Source organism: Muscardinus avellanarius (genome assembly GCF_963383645.1).
Source record: "Muscardinus avellanarius genome assembly, chromosome: 13".
Lineage (NCBI taxonomy): Eukaryota > Metazoa > Chordata > Mammalia > Rodentia > Gliridae > Muscardinus > Muscardinus avellanarius.
Genome location: NC_137799.1, coordinates 34,889,450 through 34,902,146, shown reverse-complemented (window position 1 = coordinate 34,902,146; position 12,697 = coordinate 34,889,450). Strand labels below are relative to the sequence as shown.

General features: G+C 38.7%; 1 protein-coding gene across 1 annotated transcript in view; it reads left to right on the top strand.

Annotated features, from left to right (window-relative positions):
* Positions 1-8,307: 8,307 nt before the first annotated feature.
* STX17 (syntaxin 17) overlaps positions 8,308-12,697 on the top strand; it is a gene marked incomplete at its 3' end in the record, with an annotated part of 52,557 nt that continues 48,167 nt past the window's right edge. Inside the window, exon 1 of the mRNA XM_080708454.1 lies at positions 8,308-8,433. Within this exon, the coding sequence (XP_080564580.1) occupies positions 8,311-8,433 (123 nt within the window). The 5' untranslated portion in view covers positions 8,308-8,310. The remainder of the gene's footprint in view (positions 8,434-12,697) is intronic.

The following is a 12,697-nucleotide window of genomic DNA, read 5'->3' as shown; positions in this document are numbered from 1 at the left end:
GCACAGGCACCAGAAGAGTATACAAACTCCCTAAAAAACAAAAAAATATTGTATATCCAAAGACAATGTAAACAGAGTTAACAGTTACTAATAGAATTGGATAAAATATTTCCAAATGCTATATCTGAAGGTATATTAATATTCCAACTAGAAATCCTAAAAATTAACAACAATAAAGGCAAACAATACAATTTAGAGATAGGTAAAAGACTAACATAAATAATGAATCTCCACAGATAACCAATCTTAGTTGTCTGTTGGATGGAAAATCTTGTTTCTCTGGTTCTGGTGTATGTTACCTATTAACTTCTTTGTAGTTAATCTCTTTGAGTATTTTCTCTAGTGCTGGTTTTGAAGACATAAATTCCTTCAGTTTCTGTTTGTCATGGAAGCTTCTTATTTTTCCATCTAATTAGATAGAAAGTTTTGCTGGGTAGAAAATTTTTGGCTGGAAGTTGTTTTCTTTCAGAGTTTGGAATATGTTACTCCAAGCCCTTCTGGCTCTCATGACTTGGTTTGGGAAGTCTGGAGTGATTCTAATTGGTTTGCCTCTGAATGTCACTTGGCCCTTTGCTTTTGTTGCCTTTAAGATTCTCTGCTTGGCTTCCACATTGGTCATTTTGACAATTATGTGGCGTGGGGATCCTCTTCTCCGATCCTGTCTAAAGGGAGTTCTATAAGTTTCCTGGATCTGTGTATCAACCTCTTGCTCTATGTTTGGAAAATTTTCTGCTATTACTTCCTTGAAGAGATTGTTGATCCCTTTGGTATCACTTTCTTTTCCCTCCTCTATTCCAATTATTCTTAGGTTACCTCTCTTAAAATGGGCCCATATTTCTTCAATATCAGATTCCTGCTGTCGGATTTTTTTTTCTAGATTCGAAACTATGCATTCATTTTTGGAATGATCATCTTCTAAGAGCGAGATTCTGTTCTCCATGTGGTCTAATCGGTTGTTTGTGCTTTGAATTGAGGCCTTTACTTCATTAATTGCATCCTTTATCTCTTTTTTGGCTCTCTCTGAGTTCTTTTCGAAGCACCTCTATTATTTCTACAGTTATTTTCCTGATTTGATCTTCTAGAAATCTCTGATTTTCTGTTTTATCGGGTTCTGATGTTGTGGGGTTGTGGGCATTCATTGCTCCAGTGTTATTCCTCTTTCCCATGATTTCGGAGGTTTGTGCCTTCTCTGGGTTCTTCCCTTGGGTCACTATGACTTCACTTAAGGTGTTCTGGATCTCGAGTCTGTAGTATCTCAGACCCCACTACTCCTTTACTGGGTTGTATCACAGAGTCTCCGACCCAGGGAGTCGATAGAGGCTGCTTTAAACTATTGGGGGTGCCAGGTTGCACGTTCTCCTATGGTGTGATATCTCTGCCACTGCCACTCCCCCACTGGGTCAAGTCCCAGGGAGTACAGTACTGGGATTTCTCCTCTGTGGCCCGCAATTTGACTCACTGTTCTTGAGTTCACAGATGTAGCTGTACTGGACTTGTTGAATTCGCTGCTGCTGCCGCCGGTGGCAATATGGCGCCGCTGCTACGCCCTCGGCTGTGAGGCTGGCTTTTTTCTTCTTGGTTTTGAATTCCACTCTGAGTCCTTGCAGCGTGTGCTGAGCTCAGCCACTGGGAGCTTTAGATGTTCCCTGCGCTGAAAAATCCCGCCTGGCTGTTCCGCAGCGGCTCACCTTGGCTTGCTGTAGCCGTCCAGTGAATTCGCCGCTGCCACCGGCAATATGGCACTGCTGCCGCGTCCTCAGGCGTGAGGCCGATGTAGCTCCTCTGTGGCTCTGAGCTCTATTCTCAGTTCGCTTTCTCTCTGGAGCCTGGTGATTTTTTTATTTCTCTGGTGATGGTGTTTTCTGGCTATGAAAGGCGCTGATTTTGTGGTAATGGAGATTGGTTGTTAGCGGGGCTCTTAAGCCCCGCTTTTCTCTTTCGCCATCGAGGCTTATCTTGAACCTGCAATCCTCCTATCTCAGCCTCTCAAGTCCTGGGATTACAGAGTGTGCCACCACACCTGGTCTAATCTTTTTTTCTTTCTTTTTTTTTTTTTTTTGCGGGTTTGGGCATGGAACCCAGGGGCTTTCAACCTCTGAGCTACACCCCCTGCCCTACTTTTTATTCTTTATTTTGAAACAGGGTCTCACTGAGTTGCATAGGGCCTCACTAAGTAGTTGAGGCTGTCCATGAACCACGATCCTCCAGTTTCAGCCTCTTGCATGCTGGGATTACAAGCATGCACCACAATGCCCAGTTTAACCTTACTTTTCATAGACTATGTTTTATTTTGGGTTTTCCCCACAGTCTGTTGTTTTAAAGTTTGTATACAATGACATTCATTATTTGTGGTATACAATTCTATAGGTGTTTACAAGTGAATATAGCTGTGTATCTACCATTACACTCATGACAGAATAATTTCATCACCCACATATTTTATTGCACTTATTAAAATATTAAAAATCATATAAGCTGGGAGTGATTGACCACACCTTTAATCCTGTACTTGGTGAAACAGGAGGATTGCAGGTTCGTAGCCAGCCTTAGTTACTTAGGCCCTCCAAAATTTAGTTAGACCCTGTTTCAAAATAAAAAATGAAACAGGACTGGGTTTATAGGATCGGCAGTAGAACGCCTCTGGGTTCAATCCCCAGTACTACTGCTACTGCTACTGCTATTGCTACTAGTATAACAACTTTACAGAAATTTTGGGAATTAGGCACTGTATTTATTTCTCTTTTTCTTACATATATTTTATGCAGGTGAGATCATAATGTAAATGGATTTTTTTATCCTCATGTTTTAATTATATTAGAAGCGTCTTCCAATTTTATGGCTGAAAAAAATCAAGAAATGGTGAATATACTTTCACTTATTATGCAGTCACACATCTAAACCACATTTAGATACTGAATTAAGATCTTTGCATAACAGCTTACAAACATTTGAACTATTTTATGCATTTAAACTATTTTATGAGTTTCACTGCTAGACAACATTCTCTGTCAATAACATCATGATGTCTGCAGTTATTTGAATGCTATGTTCTTAGTTTTATTCAGTAATTTCATTATAGAGAAAATTAAAAAAATACTAGCGGAAAGCCGGGGGTGGTGGCGCAAGCTTGCTATCCCAGCATTTGGGAGGCTGAGACCAGAGGATCGCAGTTCGCGGACAGCCTCAGCTACTTAATGAGGCCCTCTGCAACTCAGTGAGACCTGGTTTCAAAATAAAGAATACAAATTAGGGCAGGGGGTGTAGCTTGGAAGTCAAATGCCCCTGGGTTCCGCCCCTGGACCTGCGAAAATAAAAAAATAAGTAAATACTAGTGGAGACCAAGAGTTGAAAAATCAGGTGGGGGGGTATTCTTGGAGTGGACTGTCTTCCCTGCAAGACTGCCTATGCTGAGATAGCAGGTTTTCCTTCTCTACACAAAGCCGAAGGGCAGTCATATGTAACTCTTACCTGGAAATACCACTTTTGGAACTCAAAAAGAAAGCTATTATAAAACTATAGAGGAACAGTGAAAACAAGCCAAAGAGTCAATAATAAGGGGTTGTTAAGTGCACTTCAAACTGATTATTGGAAGAGGAGGCAGAAGCATTTTGAGTTTGGCTCATGATAAGTGAGACACGAGGTAAATGGATGCTATAGGACATTTAGACAGAGGAAGCATTGCTGCACTGCCAGAAGACAGAGGTAGTTGGCCTCGGGAGGCAGATCTACTTACATAGTTTTTACTCAAATAATAGGGAACTATTGGCAATTTTTGTTCAGAGGAGAACACATTACAATTTGTGTTTTAGATATATTTATCAGTGATAACGTGGAGAAAATTGCAGAGGGGAAGTCTAAAGGGAGACCAATTAAAGATCTGTTGTTGTGCTATGCATATTGTACTGTTTGGCCAGAGTGATGGGATTAGAAATGGTGAAGAAATAGCTTAGATAACATCTACCGAATAACAGGCATGTTCAAAAAACGTTTTAATAGCAATGATAGTACACATCAAGATATCTTACTAGAATATGTAATCTTAGAAGGAAACACAAACGGCAGTGTGATAAATTGTTAGGCAAAAAATTGGTATATTTCACATAGACGTACAAGTTAGTAAGAAATAAACATCCCTTTTAATAAGGCAGCTGGGTAGCATGAGTAGGCAGTTCACAAAAGAAGAAATGCAAATGGCTAGTAAACCAATCCCATTAGTAATTTAGGGAATGGAATGTAAACCACAGCAATAAGAAGACACCATTTTTCTCTAATCAAATGTCTAGGAAAAATAATAATACCAAGTTAAAGTTGTTGGAATATGGATGAGTGTACATTGCAATATGTTGCTTATGGAAATAAAATAGGCACAACCTTTTATGGGACATTTGGCATTATGAATATAAACAAACTTTTAAGACATGTCTACCTAATTCAGATATTTATTTTAAAGAAATAATCATAGGTGGCAGTATGGGCTTATATTTAAGGAGAGTACTGTATTTTGCTAACAGTTGATGATTACGTTAGGAATTATAATATGCTGCTTAAAGAGTTGCATAGTAAAAAAATTATTGATATGGAAGCTGGGTATTGTGGTACATGCCTGCAATTCTAGTACTTGAGAGACTAAGACAAGAGGATCACAGATTCAAGACCAACCAGCCTCAGCAGTGTAGCGAGACTTTCAATAACCTAGTGAGATCCTGTTTCAAAAATAAAAATAAAAGGGCTGAGGGAGTATACCTCACAAGTAGAATGCCCCTGTGTTCAATCCCCAGTACCATAGGAAAAAAAATAAAAAGAAAATTGTTTACATGGAAACATTTTTCTTATACTTAATCATATTTCAAAGAATCCTTTTTTTGTTTATTCATTTATTTTATATATAACATATATATGCTTAATACTGTATATAGGGTTATTCAAACCAGGGACATTCTACCTCTGAGTTACAACCCCAGCCTTTTTATTTTTTGTTTTGAAACAGGGTCTCACTAGGTTGCTGAGAGTCTTACTACATTGATGAGGCTGTCCTTGAACCTATGATCCTCTTGTCTCAGCCTGCATGAGCCACTGTGCCTGGCTATTAATATACTCTTATTAGCACATTGTAAATATACACGATATTGAGGTTTAGTGTGATAGAAACGCATGTGCACATAGTGTGTAATGTATTTATATATATATACATATATATATATCTGTATAGATAAATTTTAAAAGTAGAAGTCATAAATTATAGTATAAATAAAATTATTTTGTAAGAGTTTGATTATGAAGAGGAAAATAGAATTCTTCAACAATAATATTTTCATTTGGTGCTTTGATGGGCTGATGCAATTAATGACAAATGATATTGACCATTTTATGTTTCACTATTTCATATAAACCTATAACCTTTATCAGAATACTAATATATTAATAATGTACCTTAATATATTGTCTAGGTTTTAAATGTATTTTTAAATATTTTATTGTTGTTGGGCTAACACTATATTTTTCTTATACTTCTTATAACATTTTGCTTATACTCAATCATGTTATCTAAAATAATCTTCTCTTGCCAGGCGTGGTGGCGCACGCTTGTAATTCCCACACTTGGGAGGTGGGGACAGGAGGATCGCGCAGGTTCGAAGCCAGCTGCGCTGGCTTAAGAGACCCTGTTTCCAAATAAAATATAAAATAGGTCTGGGAGTGTAGCCCGGAGTCCAGAGGTAGAAGGGTTCCATCCCCAGTACCACCAAAATAATAATAATAATAATAATAATAATAATAATAATAATAGTCTTCTTATTCCATTCATTCATTTATGCTATCGAGTAACAGTTTATTTGATATACCTTGCCATTCCTTTTTCTTTATTGTTAGAATATGGCGTTGAGTAGTTCTTTTAATGAGTGTCTTGGCAATAAACTCTTTGTGTCTTTGTATGTCTGAAAATGATTATTTTGCCTTCACTGTAAATGATAATTTACCTGGATAATTTCCAGCTTCCTCAGCACTTTGAAGTTATTACTATCTTTTGATATATTGCTTTGATGAAAAGGTTGCTGCTTTTGTTGTTTACATTTATCTATCTGTTATCTCTGGTTTTCTTTTTAAGATTTTTTTTCTTTTTCCTTGATATTACACAATTTCCTTTCCATGCATTTGGGTAAGTTTGTTTTGTATTTATGCTACTTGGAACCTATGTGCTTTTTCAGTTTGAGGTCTTACGTCTTTGATTCTCAGCATATTTTCTTTGAATAACTTATTTTCATCATTTTCTTTTTCTATTTGTTATTGAGCTTGTCATTTTGTCTTTTATGTCCCTTATCTCCTTTAAAGGCTTTTTCATCTTTTTATTTCTCTGTGTTCTGAGAGATATCTTCCAATCAGTAATTCTCCATTTAGCTATATACTTTACAGTTTTTTTGTTTTGTTTTGATTTGTGGTACTGGGGATTGACTCCAATGGCATTCTACTTCCAAACTACACCCCCAGCCCTATTTTATTTTTAATTTGAAACAGCATCTTGCTAAGTTGATGAGCGTCTCACTACTGGCTGAGGTTGTCCTTGAACCTGCAATCCTCCTGTCTCAGTCTCCCAAGCGCTGGGATTATGTGTGTGCACCACCAGGCCCAGCTTATAGTTTACTGTTTAATCCATCTTCTGTGGTTTTCATGCTAGAATTTTTACTTCATTTATATTCAGATTTGTTTGTTGCTGTTTCATAATATTGTCTGTTTTTTTTTTTTTTTTTTTTTGGTGGTATTGGGGTTCCTGGAAGCCCTTCTACCTCCGGGCTACACTCCCAGACCTATTTTTACATTTTTATTTGGAAACAGGGTCTCGAACCTGCGCGATCCTCCTGTCTCTGCCTCCCAAGCGCAGGGATTACAAGCGTGCGCCACCACGCCCAGCATCTGTTTTTTTTAAAAGTCTGTTTCTATCTTTGGATACTTAAAAATATATTTACATAAACTTTCTTTTTAGATGTCTTTATTATCACTTGTCCTGAGCTATGAACTTTCCTGTGTTTTGTTGCTTCTGTGGACTCTCATTTTTGGAATAAACTTTTCTATATGTTTCCATTTTCTATCTACTACTGCAGCAGTTTAACTTTGTTTTTGGTGCCTGGAAATTTTCTTTTTTACTGTGTCAGACATAAGATCCAAGTCACTAGTGAGTGGGTAGTGAAGACAATCTTAAAACTCTTCAACATTTTCAACTCTGAAAGAAAGGAGAAAAATAGAACATTATTTTAGAGTAACAGATTTTAATGTTTGAGAGTAAATTATCTCTGAGAATTTCTTAAAAGCAGGGACTCCCAAAATCAATATGTGAACCCTTATCTCCATGAATGCTGGCCTAAGTTTTGCTATTTGATACCTTTTTAAAATAAGTTATTTAATATCCAGAATATATCAGGGAACAAAATACTTGGACCATATACTCCTAATTTTTTTAAGGAAAAGTATGTATGTATTTATTTATTTATTTATTTTGGTGGTGGTACTGGGGGTGGAACCCAGAGGCTTTCTACCTTCGGGCTATACTCCCAGACCTTTTTTTATATTTTATTTGGAAACAGGATCTCACTAGGTTGCTGAGAGCCTCACTAAGTAGCTGAGGCTGGCTTCAAACCCATGCAGTTCTCCTGTCTCAGCCTCCCAAGCGCGGGGATTACAAGCGTGCGCCACCATGCCCGGCTAGGAAAAGTATTTATATATATACTTTCAAAACAAAGGTCTGGAGAGACTATACACCAAAATGTAAAGAGTAGTAAACTCAGGGTAAGGATATCATTACCCTTACTTTATTATTTTCATTTATTATATTTTATAAACATTCTAGAATTAATATATATCTTTCATAAAGAAAAAAGTTTGAAGTACATAACTTTATAAAGAAAAACAAACCACTCAAGTTAAGCATTAAGCTGATGTGTGTGTGTGTGTGTGTGTGTGTGTGTGTGTGTGTCACTGGGGATAACTCAGGGGCTTTCTTCTGATCTACACCCCCAGTCCTATTTTATTTTTATTTGGAAAAAGGATCTTGCTAGGTTAATGAGAGTCTCTCACTACTTACTGAGGCTGTCCTTGAACCTGTGATCCTCCTGTCTTAGCTTCCTAAGTACAGGGTTTACAGGTGTGTGTCACCACACTCAACTTGAATATTTAGAGTAAATTATAGAGCTACCTAATTGTTGACTTTAAAAATAATGGAAACTGATTTTACCACATTCTTTAATATTTCCTTTTAGGTGTTTCTATGTGAGTAGAGAAGACAGTTGTTGCAAGTGAAAGTGACACACAACATTTTTTAGGATGTCTGAAGATGAAGAAAAAGTGAAATTACGCCGTCTCGAGCCAGCTATCCAGAAATTCACTAAGACTGTAATCCCAACAGACCTGGAGAGGTTAAGAAAGCACCAAATAAATATTGAGAAGGTGAGCTTTATCCTTTTCTATCACAAGAAGTAGTTGCATATTCTTGATTTATATTTGTTGTGCATATTAGTAAATTGAGAGTAGTAGACCAAAAGCTCTGTTAAAATACCTAGCTCTAGCCAGGCGTGGTAATCCCTGCTTGTAATCCCCAGTACTGCAAACAACAACAACAACAACAACAACAACAACAACAACACCTAGCTCCTATTGATTTAATGCTATTATTCTTTTTTTTTCTTCTTTTGGTGGTACTGGGGCCTGGAAACCCTTCTACTTCTGGGCTACACTCCCAGACCTATTTTATATTTTTTTGTTTGGAAACAGGGTCTCTTAAGCCAGCGCGGCTGGCTTCCAACCTGCGCCATCCTCCTGTCTCTGCCTCCCAAGCGCGGGGATTACAAGTGTCTGCCACTACGCCCGGCTGCTATTATTCTTTTAAGCTGGTATTTCTGTTTTATAAGTACTCCTTTCATATATTCTTTTTTAAGGAGGAGATACAGGAATACTTATGCAGTTTTAATTGTACATATTGAGGTTTTAGGTAGTTATTAATTAAAATATAAACTATATGATGCCCCATAATATGAAGGCGAGGAACTTTGGATACGGAACTACCTTCATCTCATTCACCCCATGGCAAGTTTTCTGAACCTTATAGAAAGTGAGCTTTCTCATTTTCTATCACAAGAAGTAGTTGCATATTCTGATTTATACTTGTTGTGCATATTCGTAAATTGAGAATATTAGACAAAACACTCTGTTAAAATACCTAGCTCCTGCCGGGCGTGGTGGCGCATGCTTGTAATCTCTGTGCTTGGGAGGCAGAGACAGGAGGATCGCGCTGGTTCGGAGCCATCTTGCTGGCTTAAGAGACCCTGTTTCCAAATAAAAAAATATAAAATAGGTCTGGGAGTGTAGCCCAGAGGTAGAAGGGCTTCCAGGAACCCCAGCACCACCAAAAAAAGAAAAAAAAAATAGAAATACCTAGCTCCTGCCAGGTGTGGTGGCACATGCTTGTAATCCTAGCATTTGGGTATATGTCTATCAGTAATTCCTCTCCTCTTCAGGTATACATATATTCAAGAGGTAAAACATGTGATACGAGGGAATTTCCTTACTTGAGGAAAGCCCAAAATTGAGACAGACTGCCTCAGTTGGCTGAGGCAGTGGGTAGCAGGAAGATGAAATGGTCTCAGGGACTATAGTGGAGGCTGCACAGAGATTGCACCGGCCGGAGTCAGCTGGAGTGGTTGTGGCATTTATGGGAGTGTCAGGTTTACTGAGTACTGAGCATTGGTCTGATGGGTCATAATGGTCCCATTTCTACAAGATACATCAGTGGTGTTCATTCCTTCAAAAGGACCTTTGCCAGTATAAGTTCTTAAGCTATGTGTCTCTTCATTAATTTTTTTTTTTTTTGAAGGTTGGGATATAGGATCTGGCCATTAAGCTTTACCATATAAACACTATACCTTAACCTCCAACTAAATGGTTCATACAAGTAAGAAAAATGCCAGCTTTTTCTAACATGGGTATTGTATATGTTTCTAGTATTTAAATCCTTTTGAAAAGGATAGAAAAAAGTGCCAAGAATACTAAAATAAAATTTTTTATACTTTTCTTGGTGCATTATAGTCTTAAGGTCTCACATCATACTGTAGCTGATAGCGATGGTGACATAGGTGTGCACAGCACTTGGTGGCTCTCCCTCCTCCTCCTCGCTCCTCCCTTCCCACACAGGGGATTGAGATCGCATTGGTATTCTTACATACACACATAGTGTTAGTGGAAGTATTTCCTTCATTAACTCTCCCTTTCTCTCCCTCCCTTCCCTCCACTGGGGTTTCTCCTCCATTATCTAAATAAAGTCCCTGTTGTGTCCCAATGACCCTTCACTCTCTGTGACTGGCTAATCTCACTTAACGTAATGTTCCCCAGGTCCATCCATTTTCCTGCAAATGACATAATTTTGTTGTGTCTATATTCCATTGTGCATCTACCCATTGTGTATATATCCCATAATTTTGTAATCCATTCACAAGATGAAAATTTTAATGCAAATGTGAAAGTGTTCCTAGTATTTTGTCATCCTTTAATTTCTCACTTTTTCACTCATAGGCAATAGGTGATGCTTTGACTTTAAAAGATGGAGAAGTAGTCCCTGGTAAATTGTTTATTCTTGTTATGACTGGAAACTAATTAAAGGGTCCCATGCTTTGGTTTATGGGGGGGGGGGCTGATTCTTTTAGCAACTATAACAATATAGAGGGCTGGGATGTAGCTCAGTGGCAAAGCGCTTGCCTGGCAAGTGCACTGCCCTGGGTTCGATCCCCAGTCCAAAAAAAAAAAAAAGACAAAAAAAAGAACCCCTTAAAAAAAAAATAAGCTAAGAACAAACAAACAAACAAACAAAAAAAAACCAAAAAAAAAAACCTTTGGACTTCTGGGAAGATGGCGACTGAGAAAAGCGGGGCTTAAGAGCCCCGCTAACAACAAATATCCATTACCACAAAATCAGCGCCTTTCAAAGCCAGAAAACAACATCACCAGAGAAACAAAAAAAAATCACCAGGCTCCAGAGAGAAAGTGGACTGAGAACAGAGCTACAGAGGAGATCCTCACGCCCGAGGACGCGGCAGACGCGGCAACAGCGCCATACTGCTGGCGGCACCGGCGAATTCACGGGACGGCCACAGCAAGCCGAGGTGAGCCGCTGCGGAACAGCCAGGCGGGATTTCTCGGCGCAGAGGACATCTAAAGCTCCCAGTGTCTGAGCTCAGCACACGCTGCAGGGATTCAGAGTGGAAATCAAAACCAAGAAAAAAAAAAACGCCAGCCCAACAGCCGAGGGTGTAGCAGCGGCGCCATATTGCCACCGGCGGCAGCAGCACCGAATTCACTACAGCTACATCTGCGTACTCAAGAACAGTGAGTCAAATTGCGGGCCACAGCGGAGAAATCCCAGTACTGTACTCACTGGGACTTGACCCAGTGGGAGAGGGGCGGTGGCAGTGATATCACACCATAGGAGAACGTGCAACCTGGCACCCCCCATAGTTTAAAGCAGCCTCTATCGACTCTCTGGGTCGGAGACTCTGTGATACAACCCAGTAAAGGAGTAGTGGGGTCTGAGATACTACTGACTCGAGATCCAGAACACCTTAAGTGAAGTCATAGTGACCCAAGGGAAGAACCCAGAGAAGGCACAAACTTCCGAAATCATGGGAAAGAGGAATAACACTGGAGCAATTAATGCTCACAACCCCACAACATCAGAACCCGATAAAACAGAAAATCAGAGATTTCTAGAAGATCAAATCAGGAAAATAACTGTAGAAATAATAGAGGTGCTTCGAAAAGAACTCAGAGAGAGCCAAAAAGAGATAAAGGATGCAATTAATGAAGTAAAGGCCTCAATTCAAAGCACAAACAACCGATTAGACCACATGGAGAACAGAATCTCGCTCTTAGAAGATGATCATTCCAAAAATGAATGCATAGTTTCTAATCTAGGAAAAAATATCCAACAGCAGGAATCTGACATTGAAGAAATATGGGCCCATTTTAAGAGAGGTAACCTAAGAATAATTGGAATAGAGGAGGGAAAAGAAAGTGAAACCAAAGGGATCAACAATCTCTTCAAGGAAGTAATAGCAGAAAATTTTCCAGACATAGAGCAAGAGGTTGATACACAGGTCCAGGAAACTTATAGAACTCCCTTTAGACAGGATCGGAGAAGAGGATCCCCACGCCACATAATTGTCAAAATGACCAATGTGGAAGCCAAGCAGAGAATCTTAAAGGCAACAAAAGCAAAGGGCCAAGTGACATTCAGAGGCAAACCAATTAGAATCACTCCAGACTTCCCAAACCAAGTTATGAGAGCCAGAAGGGCTTGGAGTAACATATTCCAAACTCTGAAAGAAAACAACTTCCAGCCAAAAATTTTCTACCCAGCAAAACTTTCTATCAAATTAGATGGAGAAATAAGAAGCTTCCATGACAAACAGAAACTGAAGGAATTTATGTCTTCAAAACCAGCACTAGAGAAAATACTCAAAGAGATTAACTACAAAGAAGAAATAGGTAACACACATCAGAACTAGAGAAACAAGATTTTCCATCCAACAGACAACTAAGATTGGTTATCTGTGGAGATTCATTATTTATGTTAGTCTGTTACCTATATCTAAAGGGTATTGTTTGCCTTTATTGTTGTTAATTTTTAGGATTTCTAGTTGGAATATTAATATACCTTCAGATA